This window comes from Gavia stellata, chromosome 14, assembly GCF_030936135.1.
Source record: "Gavia stellata isolate bGavSte3 chromosome 14, bGavSte3.hap2, whole genome shotgun sequence".
NCBI lineage: Eukaryota > Metazoa > Chordata > Aves > Gaviiformes > Gaviidae > Gavia > Gavia stellata.
The window spans coordinates 16,448,695-16,476,496 of NC_082607.1; the positions used below are offsets into that span (position 1 = coordinate 16,448,695).

The window sequence follows — 27,802 nt, forward strand, 5'->3', positions numbered from 1 at the left end:
CATGCAAAGTTGACTGCATGAGGAAGCAGTCACTCCACTTTGCATCCTTTCTCTCCACCAGGCAAGGTTTGAAGCCCACCAGGGAATGCACTTCTTCCACGAGCAACTAGTGACAGTGAGCTCAAATGTTACCGATGCACTGCAGGACATTAAGCTTTCATTATGACAATCTTTTGGGACTAGAAGGTAATGCCAGTCATTTTAAAGGTATCTAAAGCTGGGATTTTACTATTAGGAAAACTGAAGGATACACAATATTCTCCTCCTTGTGCATGCTGCTGTAACAGGGAAGTTGCTGGATGCTCTCCAACCACAGAGCAACGTGGGCATTTCTGCTTGAAGCCCTGACTGTTCCTGCAGCTTCTCATCAACAGTAAACACTGGCTTTCAGAAAGACAGAGGATGGGTATTCTCTCTTTTAAAGCTTTAGACAAGGAAGGTGAGTGAGTGGAAATATACATATCACCAGGGAAAAGAAACAAATCTTTGTTTTTCTGCAAGTGTAAGTGTCAAAAGAACAGATAGAAGTGATTTCTCTCAATAAAGACAATGTTATCAAAATGATTTGCAGGAGCACCATCAGTTTTTATACAATTCTAGATAGAAAAGTAGAAGCATTCTGATTCTACTTTCCCCTGCACTTTGATAATGCCAAAACATTATATCTCAGTAAGTTAAATTTTATCATGAATCATACTGACTTTATATTGTATCCGCTCTAACACGGTATTCAAGTATTGAATACCATATATCACAGGGATTTTGTTTATACAGAATCAGTCACTTTTAATGCGGAAAATGTCACACACACTTTTAATGTGTGACATTTAATGTTACTGTCATAGAGAGCCTGGAAAGACTATGCCATGCTAAATCCATGCACTTGCTCAAAGTGTGAAATCTGGCTAACTTCTACAGACATGCCTGGGACAGTACAGCCATGAAAGCTGATCACGTACCAGTGTGCAATTCTGAGAGGTAACTATGAGATGTGTAATCCATCAGCTACTTAGATGTGCTCCTCTTGGACATCTGATGATTAAAGACACTAGAAAGTATCATCTTTGGATCTTTTCAGAGTCAGTCTACGGGAGAAAAAAGCACTTGCCACTGAAGCATATGGAAGGAGGTTTTCCTTGACTAAACTGGAATTATAACACTGTGTTCAAAGGTATTTGAGATACAAAATCACCTTTGTCATGAACAGTTGAGCACTGAATAAAGCCAAAGCACCTGAACATGAAACATTTTGTAATTAGAAGATATTGGCACCAACAAAATGAATGATTGTATTAAAACACATATTGTAAGAACCATGAGAGATGTCTGCCGAGAAAGCGACCTTAACCCCTACACATTTTCGCATCATGATTTAGTCCAACTTTCCTGTTTGGAACTGAAAAAAACTACTCTCTCCTTTCACTGGGAAGCCAAACTTTCAGTGCTCAGAAAGTGGTGCAACTTTTCCTGGGGTGATGGGTGCATACTGCAGTATCCAGGTTCCTCAGCTCCTCCTAACACGAAGCAAGAGCACAAAGGTTATGCCTCAAATGAAGTTTTACTGACAGCCCCTCCAAGCTGTCTAAATCTGATTTTGATTTGCTGGTCATGCGCTCCACAGACATTCAGAAGCCTGAAGGCTTAAAATCTACTATCAGTCTATTTTATTACTGCTCAGAAAGTAATATCTCAGTATTTCACCAATGGCTTGGCAAAGGCTTGATTCTTCTGTGCATGTCCATAGCAATGCTGCTCTCCATTAAGAACTGTGCAGACAGGGACAAGGTAAGGGAAAAAGGATACGCAGATTTCCCAACTTGATTTGTTGGCAGTTCTCTGGCATCAAATGCTGGTATTAAAGATCTGCAGGCTTATTTCCTCATAGGCATTCAAGGCCCTCACTGCCTTGTTATTCTGCATCTTGTACAAAAATCGAGGCTTAGCTCCGTCAGCCAGCCTGGAGACCACAAACCTCCACCTCCTCCTTTCCCTGCACCCCCTCAAGGCCCAGACTTTCTACCCTCCTGATTCACATTACGGGAACTGATGGGAATTGAGTTATTTTATTTCACCAACAGCCAACTAACAGCAAAGATGCACTCATGTTTTACTGATCTTGCTCATAAAGCATTCATTCAGTACTTCAGTTATTTCGGAGCTGGGCCCAGTTAGAAGAAAGGGCTCCAGGAGCAGTCCCTTCCTGAGGGCAAAGCTGCTGCTAAACTTCGCTGAGATTTCTCCCTGAGCTCATCTTCTCTTCTTTCATCAGGTTAAGAAGATGTAAGTAGGCCCAGTCTTGTTTCCTCTTTGAAAAACAGAGGTCTTTAACAAAGAAAAACAAACTTATTTTTTCAGATAGCAAAAGCAGCACATGATCTGGCAAATGACTGTCTTACATACTCAGAACTTTAGGGCCACCCTATGCATTTTAGATCTATTTTAGCTTCCATGTTTGCTTTTGGTGCTGTCATCTCTGAATCCTTCAGTGAAGATTCTTCGATCCAGAGTGCTGATGTGAAAATCCCAGAACACCAAACCTCTGTAACAGAAATGCTGACAGCTTTATCTGAAAGTAGCACTGGCGGGTGCTGGAAGATTAATGGCATATCTGGGGCCTGTACTGCAAAGAGACCTCCAGAATGCAGCATTTTCATATCAGGCAGTAAAGTCACAATACAAATGTCCCAGCATTTATCTGGGAACGGTAATCCATCTATCCATTAGTCAGGATCCCTTTGCAATGTCACTAGATCTTGCTGTCGTAATATCCCTGATTTGGCACAGAAAAGGCACCTGAGAACAAAGCAGATCCATGGAATTCACATGGATTAGCTGACACTGCTCAACTCCACAGTCTTTTAAAAGCCCCTGCAGAATCAGGACCCCTTAATATGTTACAGCCATGCTTAACACTGGAGAAAAATACCACACTTTGGTTTGCATCTGAGTGTCAGCTCAATGTCAAAATGTGAGAAGAGAGAAGTACATTTTAATGCAACAATAATTTCCCATTATACACACATACCCACACCTGCCCATGTAACAACATCTAATTGGTTAATAAAGGAGAGGCAATATTTAAATTATGGTATCAGACCTCTTCAGCCTGGAGAAGCAATCTCCTTCATTAATGCTGCTCTAATATTCCTTAATTTTATTCAGTATTACGGGTTCATTTACAAAACAGACATTATGATTATTGAAATGACAATTCTGAGTAAGAAAGAATTCACTGACACATTTAATTTTTACCCATCTCCAAATCACTGTCGTCTCAGTGTGTCCTTCACCTGCTCATACCCACCCTTTTGAAGCAGCTTCTGAAAAATTCCTTCCAACTACTTCAAAGATACTCACACCTTGATCCTACAAGCACCCGTAAGCAAACAGAAAATGCATCTTCTTGAAAAACAGGGGGTTTTTTTTTAGAATTGTGAAGAGCCTTTTCAACAAATAGGAAATACAGTGAAATGTGCAATTGCCATTTTCCCCATACAGTTTTTTTACTTGCCACGTTGTCTTGACTGGGGAAAACAGTAAGAAGTTGCGGGACAGTGATTTAGTATAGCTCTCACTATTGCCTGTGACATCCTTTAGGTACCGCTTGCTAAAAAGCCTTGGTGTTCAATTCCCTTCTATCAGGGAAGAACTTCCCAGCTCAAGAGCATGTCCTGCCTTTCAAGCCATAAACTTCTTCTGGGACAGGGACCCCTTCTCCCCACTTCGCCTTAGCACCACATCCAAGCATCTCATCCCCTTGCGACCTCCTGCATAGACAAGTACGAATTTCAGACAGAAGGGTTCTAAGGCAAGAGACTTGAAGCGGTTGAACGCAGCACACACTGGCCACTGGGACACACAAATGTGGGTTTTCACCCTTCAAGCAGCACAGGGAACTGCACCATGGCTTCCCACGTCCTTGGTGAGTGGCTAGAAGGACATCAATTTAGATTTGAATTGCATTTGAGGAATTAAATGAAAACTTGTTGTTGAGAAAAAACTTCCAAAGTTTTACTTTTATCTTGAACCAAAACCATTTTCCTCCCCAATTTGTTTCATTCAGCTACCAAACCAAAAGACTCAATCACGCATGCAACCCTAAATCCAGTGTTGCACACTGATGGACACAGTCACTGCTTCATTTCCACTGCATTGGGGTCTCTCCACCAGTCTCTATTCATTCAGTCTACAAAAGAAGGCATTTGTAACAGCAATTGTTAATGTTTCTAGAAAACAAAATCATATTCTAGAATTACTGCTGTCATTTGTGACCTCTTAATTCTCACAAAGCAGGTGATCCTGATTAATGACTAAAACACAAACGTCTGCTTATCCCCCTCCAAAAAAAATGGATTAATAAAGCTGAAATTACACACTTAATGGCGTGGATAGTCTACCACAAACGTGTGATCGTATTTCAGAACATTACATCTAGCCCAATTTTAATGAAATTAAAATAAATTACTAATGCTAATTCCTCAGCTATTTCAAGCCACCTATGATTTCATAAACAATAACAGCAAGCATACGTTACCAAATTTTTGGAAGAAAAAATTAATTCAGTGAAGAAAGAAATACAGTCTTTTATGTGCAACCACTATATATAATATTCTGCACTCCAACATAAATCTGAAAAAGAAAAAATATCTGTAATTATATAAGAAAGTTCTAACTAAAGCAGGAAAACTGCATAACTGACAAGGAAGATCTTATTGCTGTGTAATGCCTTCCAAGAAGCATGCCATACAGTTTTTATCTGAAAATGAGAAGAATGCATGAATTATTAAAGAACTCACCCATTTGTTACCAAAACTACTTTGCCATGTGAATGAGCAAAGAGTTTTGAAATTTCCTGGAAAAAAAGCATGTCCCAGAATTTGATCTAAGATCAATTCTTCATTGTTCACATAGGATTCGCATTAAAATTTCCAAAGTATTAAACTAGTAACTTGATCATCACATCAGCGACTTCTTATGAAAAAAGTCTAGCTCCCTTGAAATATGTAAATCACTATCTTCCCGTAACAGTTCAAAATCATGGAGTTCACATTACACCAAACCTGTGACAGAGCAGCTAATAAAAGAATAATTAACTCCAAAGGCTGCAACACAGATTTAACAGTGAGTTTGGCAGACGCATCTGATATTTAAACTGGTCCTTGGTCCCCAGTACAAACCACCATGCACCACAGCACAATCTTTGATTTTAGTAGCATTCTTAAGGATCAAAATGGACTGAGGCAGCTGAGACAAGGCAGCAAGACTTAGCAGAGATGGCAAGAGAGCAGTTCTGGGCTCTGAACAGTGCTATTATTTTGCTGCACATATTTGATATTAAATTCATCAAACTTGTGTACAATTTCAGTATGGAATTGCAGACAAGGACAAAGCAAGCTTCATTCTTGGAAACTAAACAGCTTAAAACCGAATTATATAAAGTATCTGTAAACTCCTAATTCAAAACTGGATCATTTAAGGGATATTTATTCATCCATTCTTAAGGAGTCCTCCTTTTTTATCATTTTAGGCATAGAGCTGACATCAACATCCACATGATGGAAATCACAAGCTCCAGCACATGCTTAATTTAAGTCTCATCCAACAGTTCCAAAATACTTCTGAGACATGCATTTCAGTGCCTTACCAAACAAGGTCTGCTTATAACTGTATATCAAAATAAACATTTCTTCAAAACCAGACAGAACTGTAACTCCCCATGGCCTAACCCCATCACAATAATTCAAACTGTGTCTAACTCTTGAATAACTCACAGCATTTGAAAAAGAGCATTACTTAACCAAAATACTTGATGATTTAAGAAGCATCAAGTTCTGAAGGTTTATGGCAAATTGAGAATTTGCAAATGTTGGACTTAAAAAAAAAAGTAATTAAGTGAAAGCATATGTTTAATTACAGCTATTGGAAGAGGTAACTATAATTACTAGGGAAACTAATTTTGAGACAAAGCATCATGTGACATACATAATTATGAGAATAAAAATAATGAGTATATATTAACTGGAAGAATACCTTAATCCTGAGAGGTAAATTTAAACTTTTTTTTAACCAAGATAATCCATACATTCTTAGTTAGACTTTAACACAATACCCACCTTAGAACACATGTGTAGAAACCACTGTCTTGCAACTCAACCGAGTGAAACCATATTGAATCTTCATCCTTGCTCATCCTAACTTCAGAAAATATAATGGGTTCTTCTAAATCTCCTTTGTTTTTGTACCACATAAGCCTAAGACCTGTGCTTTGGGCCATGCTATAATTAGTTCTGATATAGCTGTAGAAAAGGGCACATTTCACTCGGACTGGTTCACCTGCCAAAGCCATGTATGTCTTGAGATCCACTGACCAGTCAATGCAACCATCAACTGAAAGCAAAACAATAATAAAGAAATATTAGATACAGATATATTTTTTCAAGACAGTGAAAGACAGCTTGTGAAATGCAATGCAATTAATTAAAAGAAAAGAACCTTTGTTTCATAGCAAAAATCTGAAGCAGCTATTGGCAATTAAGGGGGTTTATATACCTTTTTTATTTACATGTAAATGTGAATGTGCAGGCAATAAATAGAGCACACTGGGCCTGTTTAATTCCATTTCTTTAGAACATCATTACTTTCGTCCCCAAAACACTAATTCTTTAATAAAGAAACCAAGTGTTTTCACCTTAACTACTTGCCCCAGTAAACCAGTTTTGAATTCTTTAATTCCTTGTTGGAGGAGAGTGTACATTGGCATCTTATCCCAATCTTTTCCCTTAAAACTCTTCTATCCACCTCTGCTAATTATGTTACATAAAAAAAATAAATAACAGATGTGACATTTCTCATTTTCTTTTCAAGGCAGTTCCACATAGCTTTTTTTTTCCTACAGCCTACGCAGACTGTAGAGATATGTATTATATACAACAAGATAGAGTTACAACATGCTACCTATGCAATCAAGCTTAATACAGGAATTGTACAGATATGAAAAGGGATCTTTTGATGCTCTGTTCAGCAAAAACTTTCTTCCCCTCACATATCAGAGACCTTTTAATTCAATCTTTTTTATTGCTGGAAAAACTGTAAGCGTGAAAGTCAACCAAGAATATAAACAAAGAAAAAGACAGCAAAGGCAATCGTCAATAGGCAAGTACACTACCTAAAATTAATAGACGATGAAATGTGTAACTTTTAGAATTTATTGATCATATCCAGCCACATGTAAGTGGAACATCTTTACCCTTGATGTAGCTACCTCAAATTCAACCAAGTAAGGTTCAGGTTGCCCCTTCTGCATTTACAGTATCAATTCTCAAACTCTAAGTGTTAGATATTCTCATACACTCTTCATTTCATATACATCTTCAACAGCATTCACTCATTAAATCATTTTTTTTTTAAATTTACTTCCTAAACAAATGTAGTGAGCCAAAGTTTCTACATGTGGTAGAATATCAGATCTAGTCCTTTTTTTTAGTGGCTTTTACTGCCTTTAAATTATGTCTACCATTTTTTCAGGCTTCTCTTGAACCCTTCAAAGCTAACTGTGATAAATGGAAGGTTTTAATTTCCCCATTGCAGTAAATCAGCTTTAATTGTACTGCGACCACATGAACCATGCAATTGAACCATATTTTAAACCTGTTGACACTGACCACTTCCATACATTTCTAATACATAAACTTCCCTGTAACATCTTGTAAAACAAACTTCACTTGTAAAACAAACTAACATAGGCTCAAAAGGGAAGGGAAACCCGTTACTCAGAACTATACTTCTAATGTATCTACTGTCATGAGGGTATTGACAGGCGAAGGGAGATACTTTCACCCCAAGTGGTGCGGGTCAGGCTACCTGCTCCGGCCACCCACCGTCAGGCAGATGCAAACGCAGCAGCTGGTTGTGCCAACTGACTTCTTACTTCAACAAAAAAAGCTCCCAAACTAAAACACTCATCTGAAGTTAGGTACACACAGTTTCAGTTAACGTCAATTTTCATTTCCATACTTATTTTGCTGAAAACATCCTGCTGATTTAAATTGAAATTCATTGCTTCTTGCTTTTAACGGCTACTGTTAATGGCATAGAATGAAAGGCTGGTAGCAATTTACTGACTTTCCTTTTCTTCACTGCTGCAGCATCACTTCTTCCTCTGTCTTCTCCCTCTCATAGCTTAGTGCCACACAGAACAGGACAAGTTTGGATAATCGTTACTTGAAACCATGTACTGAAGTATTCATTCCCAGTGCATCCCCTCCAGGTTTATAACATTCTTCATCATGACCAAAGCTGCAGAGTGTAACTCATTCTCTTGCCAGGACCCCATGAAACACTGCATTCACCTCTCTCTGCGATGGTGTTGTACAGACACGGGCAACCAGCAGCAGAGCTGGAAAAAGAACCCAAATCTCCCAGTCCTACAAATCCATCCAACCCACTTTTACATTAAAGCCTGTTTCTGACATCGTAAATTATTTTATATCAGTGGCTTTGAGGGCTTCTCCATCGAGCGGGTATCAATGTACTCCATACAGAGCTTCCTCACAAAAGCTCTGTGCCTTTTTTAAACCCTGCCCTTTAGGCTGGTGTGAGTTTACAATTAAAGAGCAGTGCAGAGCTTACAGCCGCCTTCTCTCAGCAAGGGATGTGAAAGGCAACGCTGAGCTCTCCAGATGGCTCATCCCCGTTCTCCAGGACATACAGGTATTCTCAAAGGCACCCTTCCTCCTGTGCTTTAGCACATCCACACCAAACAACTTGTCAAAGCACAGCTCAAACAAACACTAAGCATCCCTCAGTGTCATTCAATCTGCCTCATCTTCCACTTTTCATTTGAAAATTCCTTCTCCCTTCCAGTGTGCACTTCTCTACTATTTTATTTTCAAAATTACAGCTGCTGAAGTATATAAAGCACAGTGGAATAGATGAAAAACATCTGAATGGTAATTTACAGCCAGGTCATTAGAGTGGCTAAAACCCCTCTCCAGCTGCCCCCAGCCGAGCAAGACTGTGGGGTCGGTGCAGCACTGGCAATGGCCAGTGCTGCAGTGGAGGCACCGGGCACGGTGACCTGCCCCCAGCCCAGCACCTGCTTCTCAAAAGAAGAAAAGAAAGAAAAGGAGATTTACACTGGAGACCTTTTTCCCACTAACAGTATCCGAATGGAGGACTTTCAGCAGCCAGCAGCAAGGCTGACCCCAACACAGCGAGCACAGCGGAGGGGGAAGGTGCAGGCAGGCTGCCTGCCCATCGCCCCTGCCTGCACCGCTGCTCCCCTGCAGCAGCTCGCTCCCCACAGCGTGCCAGGAGGTGGTAATTACAGAGAGGAGAGCACGGAGTAACCATTCATTATAGGGTTGATGACATCTGCGGAGGGGAGAAGTCTCACAGAGCGCCTTGACTAAATCTTAATTATTGAAGAAAGGCTAATCAAACAGGAGGTGACTTTCTCCCCTTGCTCTTTTTTTCTTGTTAAATACACAGTCAAGAATGTTTCCTCTTATGAAGCTGTAGAGGCTAAAATCTAGGTCAGGCTCCCTGCGCTCACATGGAAGCTGGAATTTTTCCTCTCGCCGCTCTGTCAGTCACTGGAGCGTGAGCATTGTTAGATTCGTTTCGAGTATTCTCCAAGCTGTCATTACAAATGACTGGAGCTGCTTAGGTGGAGTTTAGCACTCCATTATCCAAAACAAACTTTGCTGTCATTTTTGTTGGGCTGGCTTTCAATATGTAATATAATCAGGGTGGTAAGAAGAGAAAAATAATGGCATTAGAGAGAGGCACTTATATAATAAATGCATATACTTCTTTTCTCTGCTATGCAATAATCAGCTGATCCTTATTAAGTGCCTGATTGAAAGCCCATTCAAATTAAATCCTATCTATTGTTGGTATATTTTAGACACTTTCAATAAAGACAATTATTTGAAATATTTTCTAAAATTTGGAGCATTGAGAGGATATGGAAAACGTTGTCCCATTTTTAACCCAGCCTCCTAAGGAAAAGAGGTATGCCCATCTATCTGTCAGTGCCCCCACCCCGTTAGCATAACCTCTGACCCAACTGACTAAATTCAATCCTATTTCGTAGAACAGGAAAGTGTTCAGGTACACGAGAACCCTACTTGGGTGCAGGAGAGAGTCCCGATGTGTCCCCCGCGGGCAGGGAAACACAGCACCAGTTAATCTCAGTGGGGCCCCACAGGGCCCATCCCAGTTATCTATCCAGGCTAATGCAACCTGAATTGAAAAAGGTTTCAAAATTATTAAGCAAATTATAGATTAAGTTGGCTGACAGTAAGTTACTGTACTTTTCTGTCAGTAATCACCCAAAGTGTGTACTGCATCTCCTTCCCCAACATTTCCTGGCAATTTCCCATTGTTCTTATTTTAAATAAATCTAGTTGTCTAGGGAGTCTAGATGCATTTTAACATGAACCATAATAATTTATGAGCAATTACAGAAGAGCATGTGCATAGTCTCTGAGTAATTTGTCTTTCTGCTTGCTGTCATATAAATAATTTTTTGCATTGCAAATCTGCCTGTAATAATTTTTGTAGGGATCTGTCACCTACAGCAATTTACATCATAGCACTGTTAAACATGTTTGCCTACCTTGTTACCTGAAAATCTCATTTTAAATTGAAATAATCTACAAATAAATAATTTAAAAAATAATATATTAGCTAATGTATTCAATTTATTGCTCCACAAAGCAAACAATGCTTGTGACTGTAAACACATAGTCAGGAAAAAACCTCCATCATTCCTCTGATACAGGAGTTATATTTTTATTTATATATTAGCCACAGAACAGCAGAGTCCAGGAACTGATATACATCTTGCTCGTAGTTTGCAGACACGTAGCAATGACAGATGCACTCCATTAAGGAAGTCCAAAAAGGGATGCAATTTTTTTAGACTCTTAAAGGGGATAAATCAGTTACAGCCCATGAATTTTAGGCAACTTGGTATTTTCAGATCTTGATTCTGGAGAAAAGGGAACACACCCTACATTTCAGCAAACACAGTAATGCCTTGAATGGCTTTGGCTTGACATGATCCTCCCAAAGGGCCAGGGTGTTAGATCAGGCTCCCCATACATAATTGGTTTCACATCTCTGGCTTTCTGGCTGTGCTATGCTAATTCTGCTACGGGCCCTGCAGACCCCTGCCAGCATCTTATCACAGCCCTGCGCTGCCATATGAGACCTGTCCGTCAGCTGAGCCCAGCATGTGGTCCCCTGCCACCCTGCCTCCTCCCTTCTCCCAGAGCCCTTCCCGGCTCCCCACCCCATGAGCCGAGTCAGGGAGCTGAGCCACCTAAAAACTGACAGCACACACCCCCCCCCCACCCCACCCCTGTCTGTGATTCTTTAAATACTCCAATATTCAGAGATACATTTGCTGGTCAGAAAGCACATTTCAAACAAAACAGTCTACTAACCACTTTGCACACTCTTCCAAATCATGGATGTCACCTCCAAAGTAAGGTAAGATCTTTGCTTGTAGGGCTCCCTCAGCTTAGCTGACCTACCAAACTGGATGGTCGAAGGACACTCTCATAACAATTCACAAAAATCCACTCTACTGAAAGACATCTGAGCTGGTATCTCTGACACGGAGAGCAAGTTACCCAGTTTTACAGGGGAGAAGGAGAAGCCTACGCTGGCGGTACTTCAGAAGGGAGCGGAGGGTGGCCTTCACCAGCAGCAGGGCAGCCGATCTCCCATAGCAAGCAGGGAGGAAAGGAGAAGGAAGTTCAGGTAAAGTGTCTGTGATATTTCTTTTCTGTGAGTTACGGTTTTACCCTTCAAGGGAACACTAGTTTTTTGACTCTGACTATGCTCATATTTTAAACTGCATTTTAGAAAAATACCAAATAGTTTTCCCCTGAGGGATACAGTAAATCAAAAAAATCTGTTAAAGATGAAAACCACTTAGAACACCACCTTCGATCTTGAGAAAAAAACAAGTTTATCATGATTCAAGCTGGGTGAATTTTGCAATGTTTCTCCTACTACCCTGGTAACGATTTTAAATAATTCATTTCTGTCACAGTAACATCTAGATTCAGCAATTGCCAGCTAAGACTATTTTGCTGTAGAAACACAACATCTAAGACGAGGATCACTCACAGACTTTGTAGTTTCTCTACTCTGATCTCCATTTTCTGAATGTATTCTAGCAAGATTTCACAGAATCACTATGGTTGGAAAAGACGTGTGAGATCATCAAGTCCAACCATCAAACAACACCACCATGCCCATTAAACCATGTCCCACAATGCCTCGTCCACACGTTCCTTGAACACCTAGACCATTCTAGACTTAGACCATTCAAACTTACTGGTGAAAAAGTTTGGCACTTTCAAGACATGTAAAAGTGCAAATACTCCAAAATTCCTAAATCAAATAATGATGAGTGCAAAAAAACTTCATTAGATTTAGCAACATGAAAATATTTCTCCAAATCTGGCCCATAAATAAGGAAAAATGCCTTTACTTACCCTGATACAGTGGCTGAATTTTTTCCAAATTTTGATCAAAGCTTCAAATTTCTGTAAGATGGGCTAAAATCTTTTTAAGACTTGTATATGCCTCATTTTTTTTGACCAGCTTTTCTTATGAGCCACAGCTAAACAACTCAACTCAAATGTCAAATATTCCAGCCGAACACTCATAATTTCCTTTGAGGTCAAACAAACTGTAAATATATACTGCCAGAGGTCCAAATAACAATGGATTGCTCTGTCCTGACTTACATATGCATATGGGGCCAGAAGCATTTTAGTCTTATACAGAAAATGTAAAAGAAAGAACATACTAGTAGATCACCAATCTGCAAAATTCTCTAGGGAGAGAAAAAAACAGCTTGGACCCTGAACAAATTCTCAGCTTCCAGGAGCGATGGCATATTAATGAGGTCAAAACTTAGAAATTACACTTGAAGAACAAAAACACTGAAGTAGTGTCAGTAGAAGTTACTGGACAGGGGCATTTCATCCTGTAGCACTTGTCAGAGCCAGCTTTTCAGGTGGCATCTTATCACAGGGATTTTTGGGAATGCTTGCTGATGGAGAGAGAGAAAATCACAGCTGGCAGGTTAGATTTTGCTGGAGACAGGAAGCTCTGAGACACATTCTGTGATGGAAAGGAAATCTCTGGTCTCATCATATTCTTTGCTTCCTCTTCCAAGTCAGATGTTCCTGGAGACAGATGGACCTGAACTGAAGTGCCCTTCCAAACCTATGCTCTTTGCTTCGAGCGGATTGCTCTGCTGAGCACAGAGAAAGAGAAGAGGAGGGCAATAAAGGAACTGCTTAAAATGCAGCATATTTACCCTAAAAATGAGTGTTCGGTGACCTTGATCTCCTAATCACTTCAATATGTGGCAGGTTTTTAAAGAGTCTGTGTTGAAGTAAACAGTACAGAAATTGGAACTTACAAAGTGGTTTGGTTTTAAATATTCAGTGTAATGCCGCAATTCTCCATGGCTGTCACCACATTAGAAAACAATGTAAAAGGCACCTTGAAAATCAACTGCAGTAGAGCCAGGACAGGAACAATAAAGAAATCATACTTCATGGCTTTATACTTTCATATATTTTGTGAAGTCCCCGACATGGGTTCAAGGACTGTGCCCCAGCCTGTCCTGCTTTCTCAGTCCCTCCTGCACCGCCTGGCCCCTGCCCTTCCCCCTGCGGTTCCCCTCCTTGCACTGGGGCAGGCAGATTTGGAAGAGTTGTGGGAAAGTTCATTTACAAAGCTCCTGCCTCTGTCTTTGCTCCCACAGAAAAGCCAGGTGGGCAACCTGCAGTGAACAAGTTATCTGCACAATTAAACCTCTTTTCTTGTTTGTGGATCTATAAATGAATGCCCACTTCTTCAAAGTCAGCCATGAAATAACGTCATTAAATTAGCACATCTCCCTTTTTTCTTTATCCTGCGAGCAAGGGAACATTATTTTAAACAAAAAGTACATTGCTGTAGATTGGAGTGGCCGGACCAGTTACGTGGCATTACATCTGCTTCTTGGACTGAACAAGTAACAAAACTTTCCTGTTAAAAACTAAAATTTAAATTCCATAAACAAACAACTCAGGCACCCAACAACTCAGCGCAAACACAGGTATGAACTCAATAAAGACTGTAAATTAGCTGTTCACCCAGCTCTGAATCCCATCTGAACCCCAGTATTTTTTTCACATAATGTCACAAAATCTAGTAAATAAAAATACTTCCCCTTTCTAAGCTCCAGAAAGGGGAAAAAAAATAATTTTTTCAAACATATTCCACAATGAATACTGCCATTTTTATTAGCTCTTTGGATTCCTAAGGAAGTCAATGAACAATAGAAAAGCACAAAGAGAGATTTCCGAGCATCTCTGATACTTCTTTGGTGCACAGAAATACCTTTAGACAAATTAGATAGAAAAAGAAAACAAGATGAATCAGTATCTAAGAAAAGGCAGAATAATAACTGATTTAAGTAATAAGTAAAACAGACTGAAACTATTCCATTGCATTTATAAATAAAAATTTTATTCTAAGAAGATTTCAGGTAAGGAGCAACACACTGGAAATATGCTTTATACCAGAAGGTATATGCAATTAATATTGTAAGTGGTGTTGACTATACACAAGCTCTTTAAGGACACTCTCTGAGTCTGTTTTAATATTCTCCATCCAACCACATTAACCCACGGAGACTTTCACACACTTCTGTTTTCAAGTCTTTAGCACCGTGCAAACTTTGGGAACAAAGCTGAATTCATTTCAATAATTGATGAGTCTCTTTTCATTAGTTCCTTTGAATAAAGTTACTGAAGGTAAAGTAAATGGAAACTAGATCCCAGATCAGGTAGTTGCAGTCTCAAGTAATCACACAATTAGGAAACTTTATATCCACTGCTTGTTATTCCCCAGAGGGAATTGTAGGAAAAAGCTGTGAATAAGAAGAATTTTAAATTAAAGAGAATGAAACTCTATTAACTTTCTGGTCCCTGTGGGGCTGAGGGACTGATGTACATGGACAAGATTATTTTATTTTCCATCTGTTTTTCAAGTATGTGGACAGTTTGAGTTGGATTATCAGCTCTGAGGGCACAGTCCTCTTGAGTTTGGATTAGGTTAGGAAGGCAGACTCCCTGTTGAATACACCAGGCTAAATTCATTTCCTCTACTGTCTGCAGAGAGGAATCCTCGAGTGACACAGGTCTGCTGTAAGGGCTCCTACTACATCTCACTTGTGGCAGGGGTAGATTGCTCGATAGAAGAAGAGAGCAAGGAGACTATCAGAAGAGCCTTGGCATAGTATCACACCCCACCACAAGAAGAAAGCGGGACCCGGTTATTCCTGTGGATGAGCTACATGGTATTTGTGCAAGGTTTAAGCAATTATTCACTGGGAGACCTCAGCAGGGACATTTCTGGTAGTCCAAATTCCCCATCTACCATGGGCAACTCATGCCTGACCAATGTACCTGCCTTGCGCACACAGCCAACCATGCCATCGCGCAAGGCCCAGACTCCGGGCCTCCAGAGGCCTCTTCCAACCTACCTGACCCCAATGATTTGGTCCTACCACCAACACAGCCCTTGCTGGTCACAGTTCTCAGACACATAAAGGGAGCCTTTTGCACAAATGCCTGTATCTGGGTGTGCACGCTCTCTACCCTACTCATTAATCATTTATTTTCTAGCTTACAAAGATGCAGTCAGTCCATCAGAAGATTACCAAATGCTTTACAAAACTAGGTCCCCATCATAAACACACTAGGTAGAATGAATGTTTTGGGCCTTGTACATTTGCAAACTACTTTATGAACACATCGCAATGTTAGGGGAAAAAAAAAAAAGAAAAGAGAGAATGCACAACTGCACAACTTTAAATCAGAACATGCTTGTGAATACATGAATAGAAAGGAACAAGTCAAGTCCATCTGAATTTACCTGCAACAAATAACCAGCTTTGGTCATTTGCTTTGTCTCTACCGATTTACCTTTGGATATCTAGACATACTTACCCTTTTACAATTGCCACGGCATTCCTCCTGTTATCTGGCACAGACAATTTCAGCTGCAGTGAGCCAATTACCATTTCCACTTGCATGACAGGTGGACCTCTGTTTGAAAAGGTTGAGACCCACACTCTAACCTAGGTTGTAATTCCTCCTCTCATTTTAATACATTAGCCGCATGCTTGCAGCAGAATTTCAATAGGAAACTCTCCTGACTGCAGAACACACCGAATTTCATTTCAGTAAAATGAACACTCACAAATCAAAACAATATTTGCTTTTATAGAACAACCATGAATAGAATTGTTAGAGGGTTATTTGACTAAAATGTGTCTGCAACTAATGAATTATGCAGTGCTTTCAAAATGAGATATTTTTAAACAGTAAACATCGTTCTTAAGACTTTTGTTTCTATTTAAAATAAACAAACATAGAGTTATCCTTATTGCAAGCTATTGTAATTACATGCAAGAAAGAAAAATGAAGGATGATTGAAAAATGAACCATTACAAGAGCTACCTGTGTTACAGACGTGTCTCTACCGCAGCAAGTGATAATGCAGCGCTGTGCTCCATAACACAGCATTGCACGTTTGTTTAGGTACACCTTCACCATTTACGTATACGTTTTCTAAGACCTGCCTATCGCAACGTCCGGCAGCACTGCATCCATCGCCAGCTCCACACAGCCCAGTAATGGATCTCAGTGAAAACAAAGGCCACATTTATGGGACCACGGGCACTTTCATTTCCCAAACACAGACTGCGAAAAGAGGCTGTGATGGCAGCCCCTCCCCAGTCTGCCAGATCCCCAAAAATTCCAACCTGCTTCCAGATCCGTTGTGAGCAGCAGCCCTGAGCAGGCCCTGTCACCAGCACTGCGAGTCCTCTCGGTCCCGTCTCGGGCTCCCGTTCCCGGGGCCGCAGTCGTCCCCAGCCCCAGCCCTGGTGACGGCCCCTTGGTGGGGGAGAGGGGCCATTTTGTCATCACCGGGGCTGCAGCCCCCCACAGGGGCACATTCCCAGGGACTTCATCCGCTTTTCAGTCATTTTCCCAAGACTTGACTGGGGAGACTCAGACCAGGGCCAACGGCCAACTGAAACCCCACAGAAACCAGCACTGCTTCGAGCTGACGCAGAGCAGCAGCTATTTAAGTAAGAACCATCATAAAGCAGACAGACCCCAAACCAGCCCAGTTTACAGCCTCTTCCTCACACTTCCCTGTAACTTCACGAGCCAGAAACAAAACTGACGGCAGGAACTTTTCATTTATTAGTAGGCAAAAGCGACTAACTGCAAATACTTCATTACTAATATATCATTTGCTCAGAATGGCACAAAACAAACAGGTCTGTGTTTTATTCATGGACCTCCTGTCATCCTCAACAGCCCCAACTCACTCTGCAGAACACGCGGCTGCCGCCTGTTTCACCAAGCAGCGCCCAAGAAGGGGACGGGAAGATGGAGAGATGTTTGAGCTCCAGGCTGAGGCCGGGCAAAGATGGGAGTTGGGATCCAGGATGCAGGAGGGAAGCTGGGAAGCCCTTGGCACCTGAGGCCCTTCTTCAGATGTCACCATGTCCTCCAGCTGGGACACCATCCTGCAGCCCCACCATCCATCAGCTCATCATTATTACATCATCACAGCTCAATGCTAAAAGACAACTCTGAAAAATAATCATTAAAGCCTCCACCTGAGCTACTGATAAACCAGAAGAATTACATAACTGGAGTAACTTTTTTAATTAATGTCTCCCCACTTGTACCGACTGGCGACTCAACACTCAGTGAGCAATGTGGAGACTGCTCATTTTCTATCATGCTCTTGCTCAGTCCCAGTTTCTTGACCTAACCCCCAGCTGTCATTTACTTTCCCAGCTTTGGGAACTGACTGCCGTAACAGTTTGAGGACAAGTATTTAAGCAGTATTTTAAAATTATTAATACCACAAAGCATTGAGGTGGCTACACCTGGATTGGCTTCTGTAGGGGTCACCCCAAAAAAACCCAGTATGTCTTCCACTTAAGAAACCATGTTTTAAAATATGGAAAATCAGTACTTAAATTCTTAAACAGAAAAAACTCACAGTGGTTAGGGAAGACAGGCCAGAAATACGAAGCTGGATACCACTTTCTTCCATCCATCTTCTTCACAAAGAGGGTGCTCATTTCCAAGCCTGGCTGCAGTTATCTCAATGAGTTTGAGGGGTTCCAACTGCTCAGTGCCCTGGGGACTCCCGTCCCTACTCGGGGCAGGGGTGCTGTCCCCGCTCCTCTCGGGAGGCTTGGGGAGGGCTTCTGGCTTCCAGCTCAGGGCTGGGGCTCTCCTGCCCCCCAGTTCCCCATCCGTCCCTCACCACCCCTGCTAAGTGCAAGTTGACTTCAGCAAATAGTGTTCGGGGAGAAAGCTGGGGATGGTGGGGATTAAGTTCGACAAACGGTATTGTGAATGGATGCATTGTCAATTAAAAATGTTCTATTTAATTCAACCTAGTCAATTTTGTAATTATTCTGACTTTATTATTTTTTTCAGTTCACGATGACAGATTCTTCAGTTCAGATGACAGAACTGTCATCTGTCCAGCCCTACATCTGAAGGAAGAGGAAAACGACTGTTCCCAGCCAAAGGGGAAAAAGCACACCGGAGGCATGTGACCTCAGGGTAGGGATTCTGGGCTACAGACAGGGATGTGAAGTGAGAGGCCTCTGACAGTATAACATGTGTTCCCGGGGCACAAGAAAAAGCACTTTGAATCAGCTCTCATCAAGGTTAAAGCACAATTTGATGGCAACAAACCAGTCTTGTTTTTGTAAGATGCAAGGTCCAGCCTTAGAGGTGTTGATGGCGTTCAACTCCCATGGAGGTCAGTGCACCCTACACAACCTCCGCACCCTACAGCATTGGGTGCTGATACTCCTGGGAGCACATTCCTACAGCAAACCCTCTTTGTGAAAGGGGAAGGAGGGTAAAACAGAGAGAGACTGTGTTAGAACCACAGGTATGAATCAGAAATACAGAGATGCAGATGTCATACAGAGTATGTTAAGGGAATTGCTGATAAAGAGAAGTTCTTCAAAGATGAAGACACTTACTATTGTATTTCTGTTAAAAATAAGAGTATCACAAATGCAATCGTATTTTTTCATGTGTCACTTGTGAAATAAATGATATTTCATTGTGAGGTTGACAGTGTAAGAAATGCAATTAGAATGATTTGCATATTAAAGACATTATTATGTCTTCATTGTAAATATTTCCATCATGATGACTTTGAATAGAATCTTTGCAAACAGAAATATATCCTCATGCCAGATTTCACATAATCTGAAATCATGCTGTGTCAAGTTGTCAATTCTAAGAATTCTCCTAAGCCATTACAAATCTCATTTTAATCTCTCTAAAGACTCATCTGATTTTACATAATTGAAAATAACCACTGCTTGTAATGTGTTAATTTTGATGCGCAGTGAATAACATGGTGCCAGAACCCTTGAGCCAACCACTATTTTGAAAAGCTGTCCTAAGTTTTCAATCTCCAAACTGCCCAGGGCTGCATAAACCTTTACAATGCAATTTTTTGCTATTGTTTAATACTAAATATTCCAAAGTATGTCATCAAAATGATGAGAACTGGATCTTTTTTCCTCTTCCCTGGGACTGATCAGTGTGTCTTCAGCAAGGAAGATAAACAAATACAACCTCATTAATGATCTACAAACTTGAGATAACAAAAAGTGTCACTAATAGCCCAGTTGCTATTGGACTGCTTCTCTGTGTAGTAGCCTCCTGTTAGAAGAAACAAATCTACTCAGCAGGCATAAAGGACCCTGCACTTCTTTGCTTCTATTTGCATATATTCAAAAATAGTCTTGGCACTCTATAGAGCACAGATAACACACTGGAAGGATGGGAGGAATGACAGCAGTGTCCCACTAGACCCAAACCAACGGACATGCAAAGACAGGCATGGACAGAGGGGGCTGGGGTTACAACCCTGAGTCTCAAGAATATTCACAAACTTTCACCGCGCATACACGCACATAAATCAAAAGAATATGGTGCAGGAAAGAGTGACTTTCAACCTGTTTTTGCAAACTTTACATTAATTAGGAAAAAATTTCTCAAACGCCCATGCATGTCCAAACTTTGTGCTGGGAAGACCATTTACTTCTAAATGACAAGTGTAGGCTGCATGCAAAATATTCTGAATTTTTAGTTCTCTAAATTACTGTTAACCCAACATTATTCCTGCCTACCTTGGGTTTTTAAATGGAATTACATGTAGCCTGCAGCTTCAAATCTAAATGAAAAATGTAGCTCCAATTGAACCTTAGAAAAAAAAAGGCAAAAGTTAATGAGATTTAAATTAGTAACAGCCAAAGCTTTCCCTTAAAGAAAACATTATCGATTTTAAAGAGCTACCTAATGAAAAAGAATGGCACTCATTTAGACTTTGCATGAGCTACATTAGAGATTCATTTATAATAATAAATAAGGATGTGCTTTACAGTGCAATGAATCAGCAAAAGTTATGTACATATTTTTATGAGTTAACTACACATTCCTTAAGCCTTTAATCACAGTTTTGGGTGAATTGTTTATGGTAGTAAAGAAATTACAGTTTCTAAGGCCCAGACCATCAAAGATAATTAAGTATCCATTCCCTGCAAGAGTTAAACACCTACACAACTCTGGGGTTTATAACCTATTCTTCATTTGTAAAATGGAAATGGATACTATTTCCCTTTATTCTTTATTAAACAATGTTTCTATTTTAAGCTCAAGTAACTAATTATTGGAAAAATTCTCCTCCTATGAATGCCCTGCAATTTTTATACAGTAAGTATGAAAAATGAGTATTGCCAGGAGAGGGTATATATATGCACTCTTTGTAAATTCCTTAAATAGGTAGGAAATTTGTCAGGCTGCTGGTTTTCATGTATTTTCATTCAAACACAATTTTATACAATAGCAAGATACTCCATCATGTCAGTAGAGTTCAGGAATATAATATTGTGATCCTATGACGTTTAAATATAGAACACTAGTGACCATGCACAGGTAATTATCTGGTTGCATTTCGTCAGCTTACCAAATGCAGTTACTTCTCTGAGAACTGCTAGGAAAAGAGACAAAGTCCAAGGTCCTGCAAGCAGGTTTCAAATTGCTTTTAAAACTAAACTACTTATACAAAAAGTAAGCACACCTGGACCCCGTCCAAACAGAATTTCACCTCATAATTAAAGCTCCAGACAAAACCCATCAGAACGAAAGGAACTTTCAGTTAATTTGCTGAGACACCTGGAAGCGCTAAAGCTTTAAACTCTGTAAGCGGTCAAATCCCCTCCACCTCAGCTGCTGAAAAACCAAGCTTGCTTGGGGGAGCCCTGAGCCCCCAGCCGGGTTCCCCAGCTCCCACCCTGGTAGGTATCTGCTCAGATTCACTGCTCAAGCCACAGAGCCGTTTAGAAACACCTCATGGTGCTACCTCTGGGCAGACTGACCTTCATGTAGTATTGATGACAAAGTGTAGTGTGTAACGCCTCACAAACTCTAAAGATGAAATTTCTCCTATGTACAGCAAAACCAGGAAGAAAGGTAACTACAGTTCTCTCAATAAAGCAAGCAACACATTCTTAGGTCTCAAACGAAGCTTGTGCATGCCAGGATAATAAAGAACATGTAAGGTCCCCCATACAGTACCATTAAGTACCACAATCCCAGGACAGCACTGTTTTTGCAATGCAGTTCACCAAGACATCATTTCACAGGGGAGATGATGCTTGTCAAAGCATTCCTAAACTGTTGGACTTAATTTTTGCTTTGTTAAAGCAAAAGATAGATTTGCAAAGAGATGCATTTATTTTTAATAAAAAACATTCATACACATTAATTCCACCTGCTGCAAGACTGTGCCTTGAAGACATTATTTAAAGTAACTGAATAAAACTTAATCTGACTGTTTCGCAGAACTAAGAACTACACCTGCCTATTTGCGAGCCGATTTACAGATCCCTGGCAGACCTCCTCCCCTACCTTCAACATCCTGCTGTTGTCCACCTTCACATGAGTTTGGTCATCTTATCCACATTATCATTACAATTCAGAGCAGTAGTGCAGCTCTGAGTCAAATCCTACTGTTGTCCTCACTTACCCCTCCCAGTTCAATCCACAAAGTGGGTTTTGGTGTATAGAAACCACATTTCATCAGGAGGATATTACCTCAGAGGCTCCGCTGCAGGTACACACATGCACTCCCGCCCCGAATGGAGACAGACAGGTCCAAGTCAACGGCTGCTCTTCAGACAGCTCCAAACAGGCATGAGGTTGGAAGACATTCAATCCCAGGGATCAGCAGAACCCCAGGATTCAATCTGGTTTGAAGCAACCCCCCACAAACCACATACCATTCAGGTGTGGACGCTTCTGCCCCAAATCCTTTGTTCTAATGATCAGCTCTCGCTGCACCAAATTACATACCAACATAGATCTAGCCCAGGGTGCCCTAAGACGGGACTTTCTATTCATTTTGAAAGTGATATGCTTCAGACTTCATGCATTAAAAGAAGAGCTCCCAGAGGCAAGCCAACTTTCAAATACGTAATCTTTGAGAAGAACTTTCGGTGAAGAGAAGGAAATTGTAACTGAAGTACACTAGGTTGGTTTTGTACTTTGTTATTCCTTTCTTTAATTATAAAGTAAATTAATAATTGTGAGCAATGTGTTTGTTTTTAACTGTGGTATTCCCTAAGGCACGACGAAAAAAATTGACTGCAAATGGATCTTATGGGAAATAATTAATAAAATCTACTCTATCATAGCCTGTTTCTTTAAACCATATATTCCAGTGATGTTCAATAAAATTCCTTGAATAAGGAAGTCCTTTCTACCCCATGCAAATGTGACTGGAGATGCACCACAGAAAAACCGTGACAGCTTAGGAGAGCGATACGGACGGGAACAGTCACTTCTGTAACCCCAGCTCTGGTTTAGACCTAAGCCGAAGGGACTAAGAATTACCAGTGGACAGAGGGCATCAGCTGGCCGTTGAAACAGTCCTAAATTGAAGAATAACCTAAGCTAGATTTGAGGGAAGCAATAAACAGCTGTTACTCACCCTGCTGCCATAGTGATTTTCACATCACAATAAGCCTAAATTTTAAAATGTTTCTCTTGCTTTTATTTGATTCCACTTTATGCCGCACTGTTTCTTTTCAGTCTTTTCACAGCTGATGCAGGGGTCACTTTCTGATGTGTTATGGACCACAGCTCAAGAAACCCCGATTTAAAGCCTGCTTCCCAGCAAACCAGTCTGTACACAGCTCAGCCTCCTTTGACAGTGTGCAACCTTGTACTTCTTGTTAACATCCTCTAGATTTTAATCACCACTGCCTACATTCAATGAAGAAAGCTTAGCACATCACCTCTGGCTTCCAAACCTTTCACAAGTAACAGGCTTCCACAAGCTTTTTTTTCGACTTGTGTCTCCTACAGGTTGGGGTTTTTTGCATTATTTCACCCCACGGAGTTTAACTAGGTTCATATGCACTCTGCACACCAGTAAAAACTTCGTAACTTGGACATTTAAAGTTTGCCTTCCTCCCCAAGAACCTTCAGATGAATGTCTGCTCTGTTTTAAACATGCTAGTGGGAATTCCTACAAGCACCTTGCCCTTTCCTTTCTGCCTGCATGAGGATTGCTGCTTTCGGTGCAGGGCGACAACAACTAAAAATACTCTGGCCATACACACCCAAGCTTCCCTAGTGGAATGATGTACAAGAGAGATGTATTTCTTTGTGGATGGAAAAGACGGTGTTCACAAGGAGGTGGCTGAATCATTCAACCATTTGTTATGTCTGCAACTTTAAGAAGTCTCTTTTGAGCTTTGAAAAAAGTTTCATAGTCAGGTGAGACCAAGCGTTGTGCTCTTTAAGCTTCAAGCTGCAAATGGAAGAAGACCTCCTACAAAAAGTATCTGAAGATGATTTCTTCCAGCTTTGCCAAGGCCAGGCTTTCTCCGATCTTACATCCCCCCAGGTGGGGAAGGCTATCTTAGGACAGCCTTCTCAAGGAGACGAAGTCTGCCCACCATTCAGAGGCAGGATTAATATGCTAACAAAACCCCTTGGCCATTGAAGATGCAGTTGCAACTCTGACTTTCTTTTGTTAGAAAAAAATTATCTAGTATAGACTTTGTCAAAAGAGCTTTGTTAACACCAACACTTGCAAAACAACTATGCTAATATGACATTTTCCATCCACTTGTTCTCTACTTTTATGCCACTTAGCAATGAACTGCAATTCCCTCCCAACCCCTAATATTTGGCTATATGAGTATGTGGGAGGTCACTTTTTTATTACTTCTACTGTGCTAATTTATTATTATTATTACTTACATAGAGTACACCTGCAATTTAAACCTGAATAAACGTGCCATCTGACCAACAGCCTTGTTGACACAATGTTGGTTTATTACAAATGGTTATTATACTAGCAAACTAGTACGCTAGAAGAAAACACTTGGGGAAAGTTCATTTCTACACATGCAACATCTTCATGCTTTCATACAAAATATGCCCTGGCAGTCATTTGAGCACGCAGAGCAGCTGTGTGCACAGAGCACCTCTTACTCCTAGTCTCAGCTTAGAAACCTGAACAAAGCTGAAAAGGGAAAGTCTTGGGGAACTCTGGCAATTCAACAAATAATATCTTGCTGTGACACTGGAACCACATTTAGAAAGGGGACAAAATGGCCATCCTTTCCTAACTAGCATTTTTAAAACGCACAAGAGTTTTCAAAAAGCCTCAATTCTGCAATTCAAGCACGCAAGTAAACTGGTACTTGTAGAGTCACCAAGGTTTAGCCACACAGCACTTGGTCATCTCCTCTGTGTGATTATTCTGCACGTTCACCACTCAGTGTGCTGAATAAAAATCACAGGCCACGCCTAGATGTTTACCAATCCGCAAAAAACAGGCTTATCCCCCGGAATATACAAGCTTGATAAGAAAAGTAGATAAAAGGAAGTAATAATTATCCCCGTTTCCTAAAGAAAACAGAAATATTGATGCTCCAAGGCAAGAAAACATTTTCACACACAGCAACTCTTTAAAAAAGACACTGTTCAGGCAGTTCCTGATGAAGGTAATTGTAGTGAAGGGATCTAAACGCAAATCTGCAGCCCACAGCTTTCACTGCATGAGCATCCTGCTCATGGCTTGCTCGGTCTCCAGGTTAAAATAATAATCATAATCAAAATTAAACCTAGACTGAAATCATCAGCCTTCCACATTCTTGTGGAAGAGTTGTCAGAGTCCAAGAGCAGAGGCCACAAGTTAGACTTACACCACAGACGTCTCTGCTAAGTCCTGAGCACTGAAGGATGCCCAAATTGTGAGAGCCCATTGCTAGAGCCCTCCTCAGAGGAGCTGTGTGCTCCTGGCACCCCTCACGGGGCCCCCTCCCCATCAGCATCCCCCACACACCACCCTCAAGCTCTCTGAAGTGGTGGGTTTGCTATGAGCACTCGCGATGATCCCTTAAAGCGTTGGGTTTGGGGGTTTTTTCTATCTTGGCTCCCCACTTTTTCCCCACCAGCTTTTCCTTTTCAATCTACGAACAAGAATATTCTAGTTGAACTTTCAACACCCCAGTCTGCTTCTGTAGACGGCTGGCTACCCAAGTCTGCCAATTTATAACTACTTTTAAAATACAGATGAAGAGAGAGGCATTTAGATTAGAGGGACTGGCTGAGGACTTCAAGTGCACTGTTTTAAAGAAAATCCAAACAAGAAGCTATCGCTAACCACCTCTGCATCATTTATCTATTTGCTTTCTTTAACAGCTATTGTGATTCCTGAATTCAGTTTTCCTTTTCATTTAGAAAAGCCTGCTCCTGATTCTACTCAAAATAACATTCTTTTCTCCCTGGAAAGACCTGGTGCTGCCTTTCTTGGCTTGTAACTTCCATCCCACTCGGCCTCAGCTTTGACACAATCCCTGCCCCATTGGCTCAGCAAGATCCTGAGCATTTCTGTTTCTAAGGAGACAAGGTGAGGACCACGTGGGAAGTGATGTGACTCAAATACATAGCTCCAAACCATTCTGCAATGGACAGATGTCCGTAACACCATCACCAGAAGAAACACTACGCTGCGGGCTGGACTGCAGCTTCGACGGTGAGCCAGCCCATACAGAGATTAATGGTGCTGTCACCCACACGTGAGCCAGCGAGGAACGTTTAGTGCCATATGGCCGCATCATGTTGAGAGTGATGCTCATTAAGGCGACAGCGTGGTACTTGCTTTTATTCTCTGAACAGACAGAGCCCTGAAATCTCCAGGCTGTCAGTTCAGCAGGAAAGAAGAAACTTACGTATTTGACCAATTTCTTCACACTATGTTTTTTATTTGTATTTTAAAGCTTTCAACCCCAAATCACATCAAAGGCCAAGCATCACTGTCTGTCCCTTAAAAAAATAGCAACTGGATTCCACCTCCACCTGGAGTGCATTGTACCCATGAAGTTATAGCTCAAAAAAGGTGAAGTTTTTCTATAAGTGCTGTAAAAGATCCTTCACGCCACAGTGGAAAATCACCGATCTGCACATTTCATGCAGCTAGTGGGCAAGCCAGCTGTGGTACAAACCTTCCACAGAGCTGAGACGCCTTGCAGGACTCCAGACAACTGTTCATAAATCCCACAGAGTCAAGTTTATGGTTCAGGGCAAAGGTTGCCAAAAATTTTACTTGTGGCCGTACCGAATGGGTGGCTTCTTCCAAACAGTCTGCTGTATCTCCGCATTTATCACGGTGGAGTTCAAGGGCTGCAAGCCAGCTCTTCGCATTTCACAGCAAGCTATTTGCAAAACTTCGCTTTCATCTGAGAGGAGGAGGAAACCTAATAAGCGTCACCAATTGCTCTCACTACCTTATCAGACTGCAGCACCAGCGAGCGAGAAGTGCTGGCTTGTCTCGGCCGTCACTGGTTCCTGGCCATGCCCTGCAGGTTCGCAGCTGCCCGCTGCGGCTTGCTTCTCCTCCGACCTGCGCTGCCCTCGCCTGTGCTTCAGAGCAGGCAAGGAAAAAAATGAATCTTTTTAAAAAATCACTTTTTAAAAGGAAATGTATACCTGAAGTGATTCGTGACCCTGATTGAAGCTTAATTGCCTTTTTTTCACCTTAGCTCAGTTGAAGTATATGACAGCGGTCATGCAGTGCCAGGAGCTAGTGTAAAGGGACACATAAAAGCCACATTCCAGAATATTACAGTAACTGGCAAGATCTTTACTCTTACTCCTACTTTACCCACTTTTTTTCTTTTACCTCCTGCAAGAAGTACCTAAGAGCAGCAACTGGGAGAACATTCCTTCCCGGGACGGCAGCCCCGGGGCAGGGGTCCCTGGGCAAGTTCCTCTGCAACAGGTTTGGGGGGGAACGTGAATCTCCGAGTTGTGCAGACGGTGAACCCCACTTGGCAGAGTGCCCCAGGCATGCTGTGCCTACCTCCACAGCGTGGCACCGTGCGGGCAAAAATCCTCCTCTGGAGGACCCAGTCTCCTCAAAGGCACTTCAGAGGACTGGTGCTGGCAAAGAGAAACATCAGTGCAGACAACCCTCTCTTTAATTCTCTTCCTTCCAGCAGCAGGGTTCAGGTATGAGTAGGAGGGCACTCAGCAGGACCTCAAAGCAGCATCACCACTACAAACACATGCTGCCTCTTAGCTGAGCCGCCCAGATCCCACTGCGCGGCCCCGGCAGCCTGTGGGCACAC

The 27,802-nt window shown here is 41.4% G+C and overlaps 1 protein-coding gene across 1 annotated transcript in view; it reads right to left on the reverse strand.

Annotated features, from left to right (window-relative positions):
* IL1RAPL2 (interleukin 1 receptor accessory protein like 2) overlaps nt 1-27,802 on the reverse strand; it is a 381,828-nt gene that overhangs the window by 186,289 nt on the left and 167,737 nt on the right. Inside the window, exon 2 of the mRNA XM_059824474.1 lies at nt 6,114-6,387. Within this exon, the coding sequence (XP_059680457.1) occupies nt 6,114-6,387 (274 nt within the window). The remainder of the gene's footprint in view (nt 1-6,113; nt 6,388-27,802) is intronic.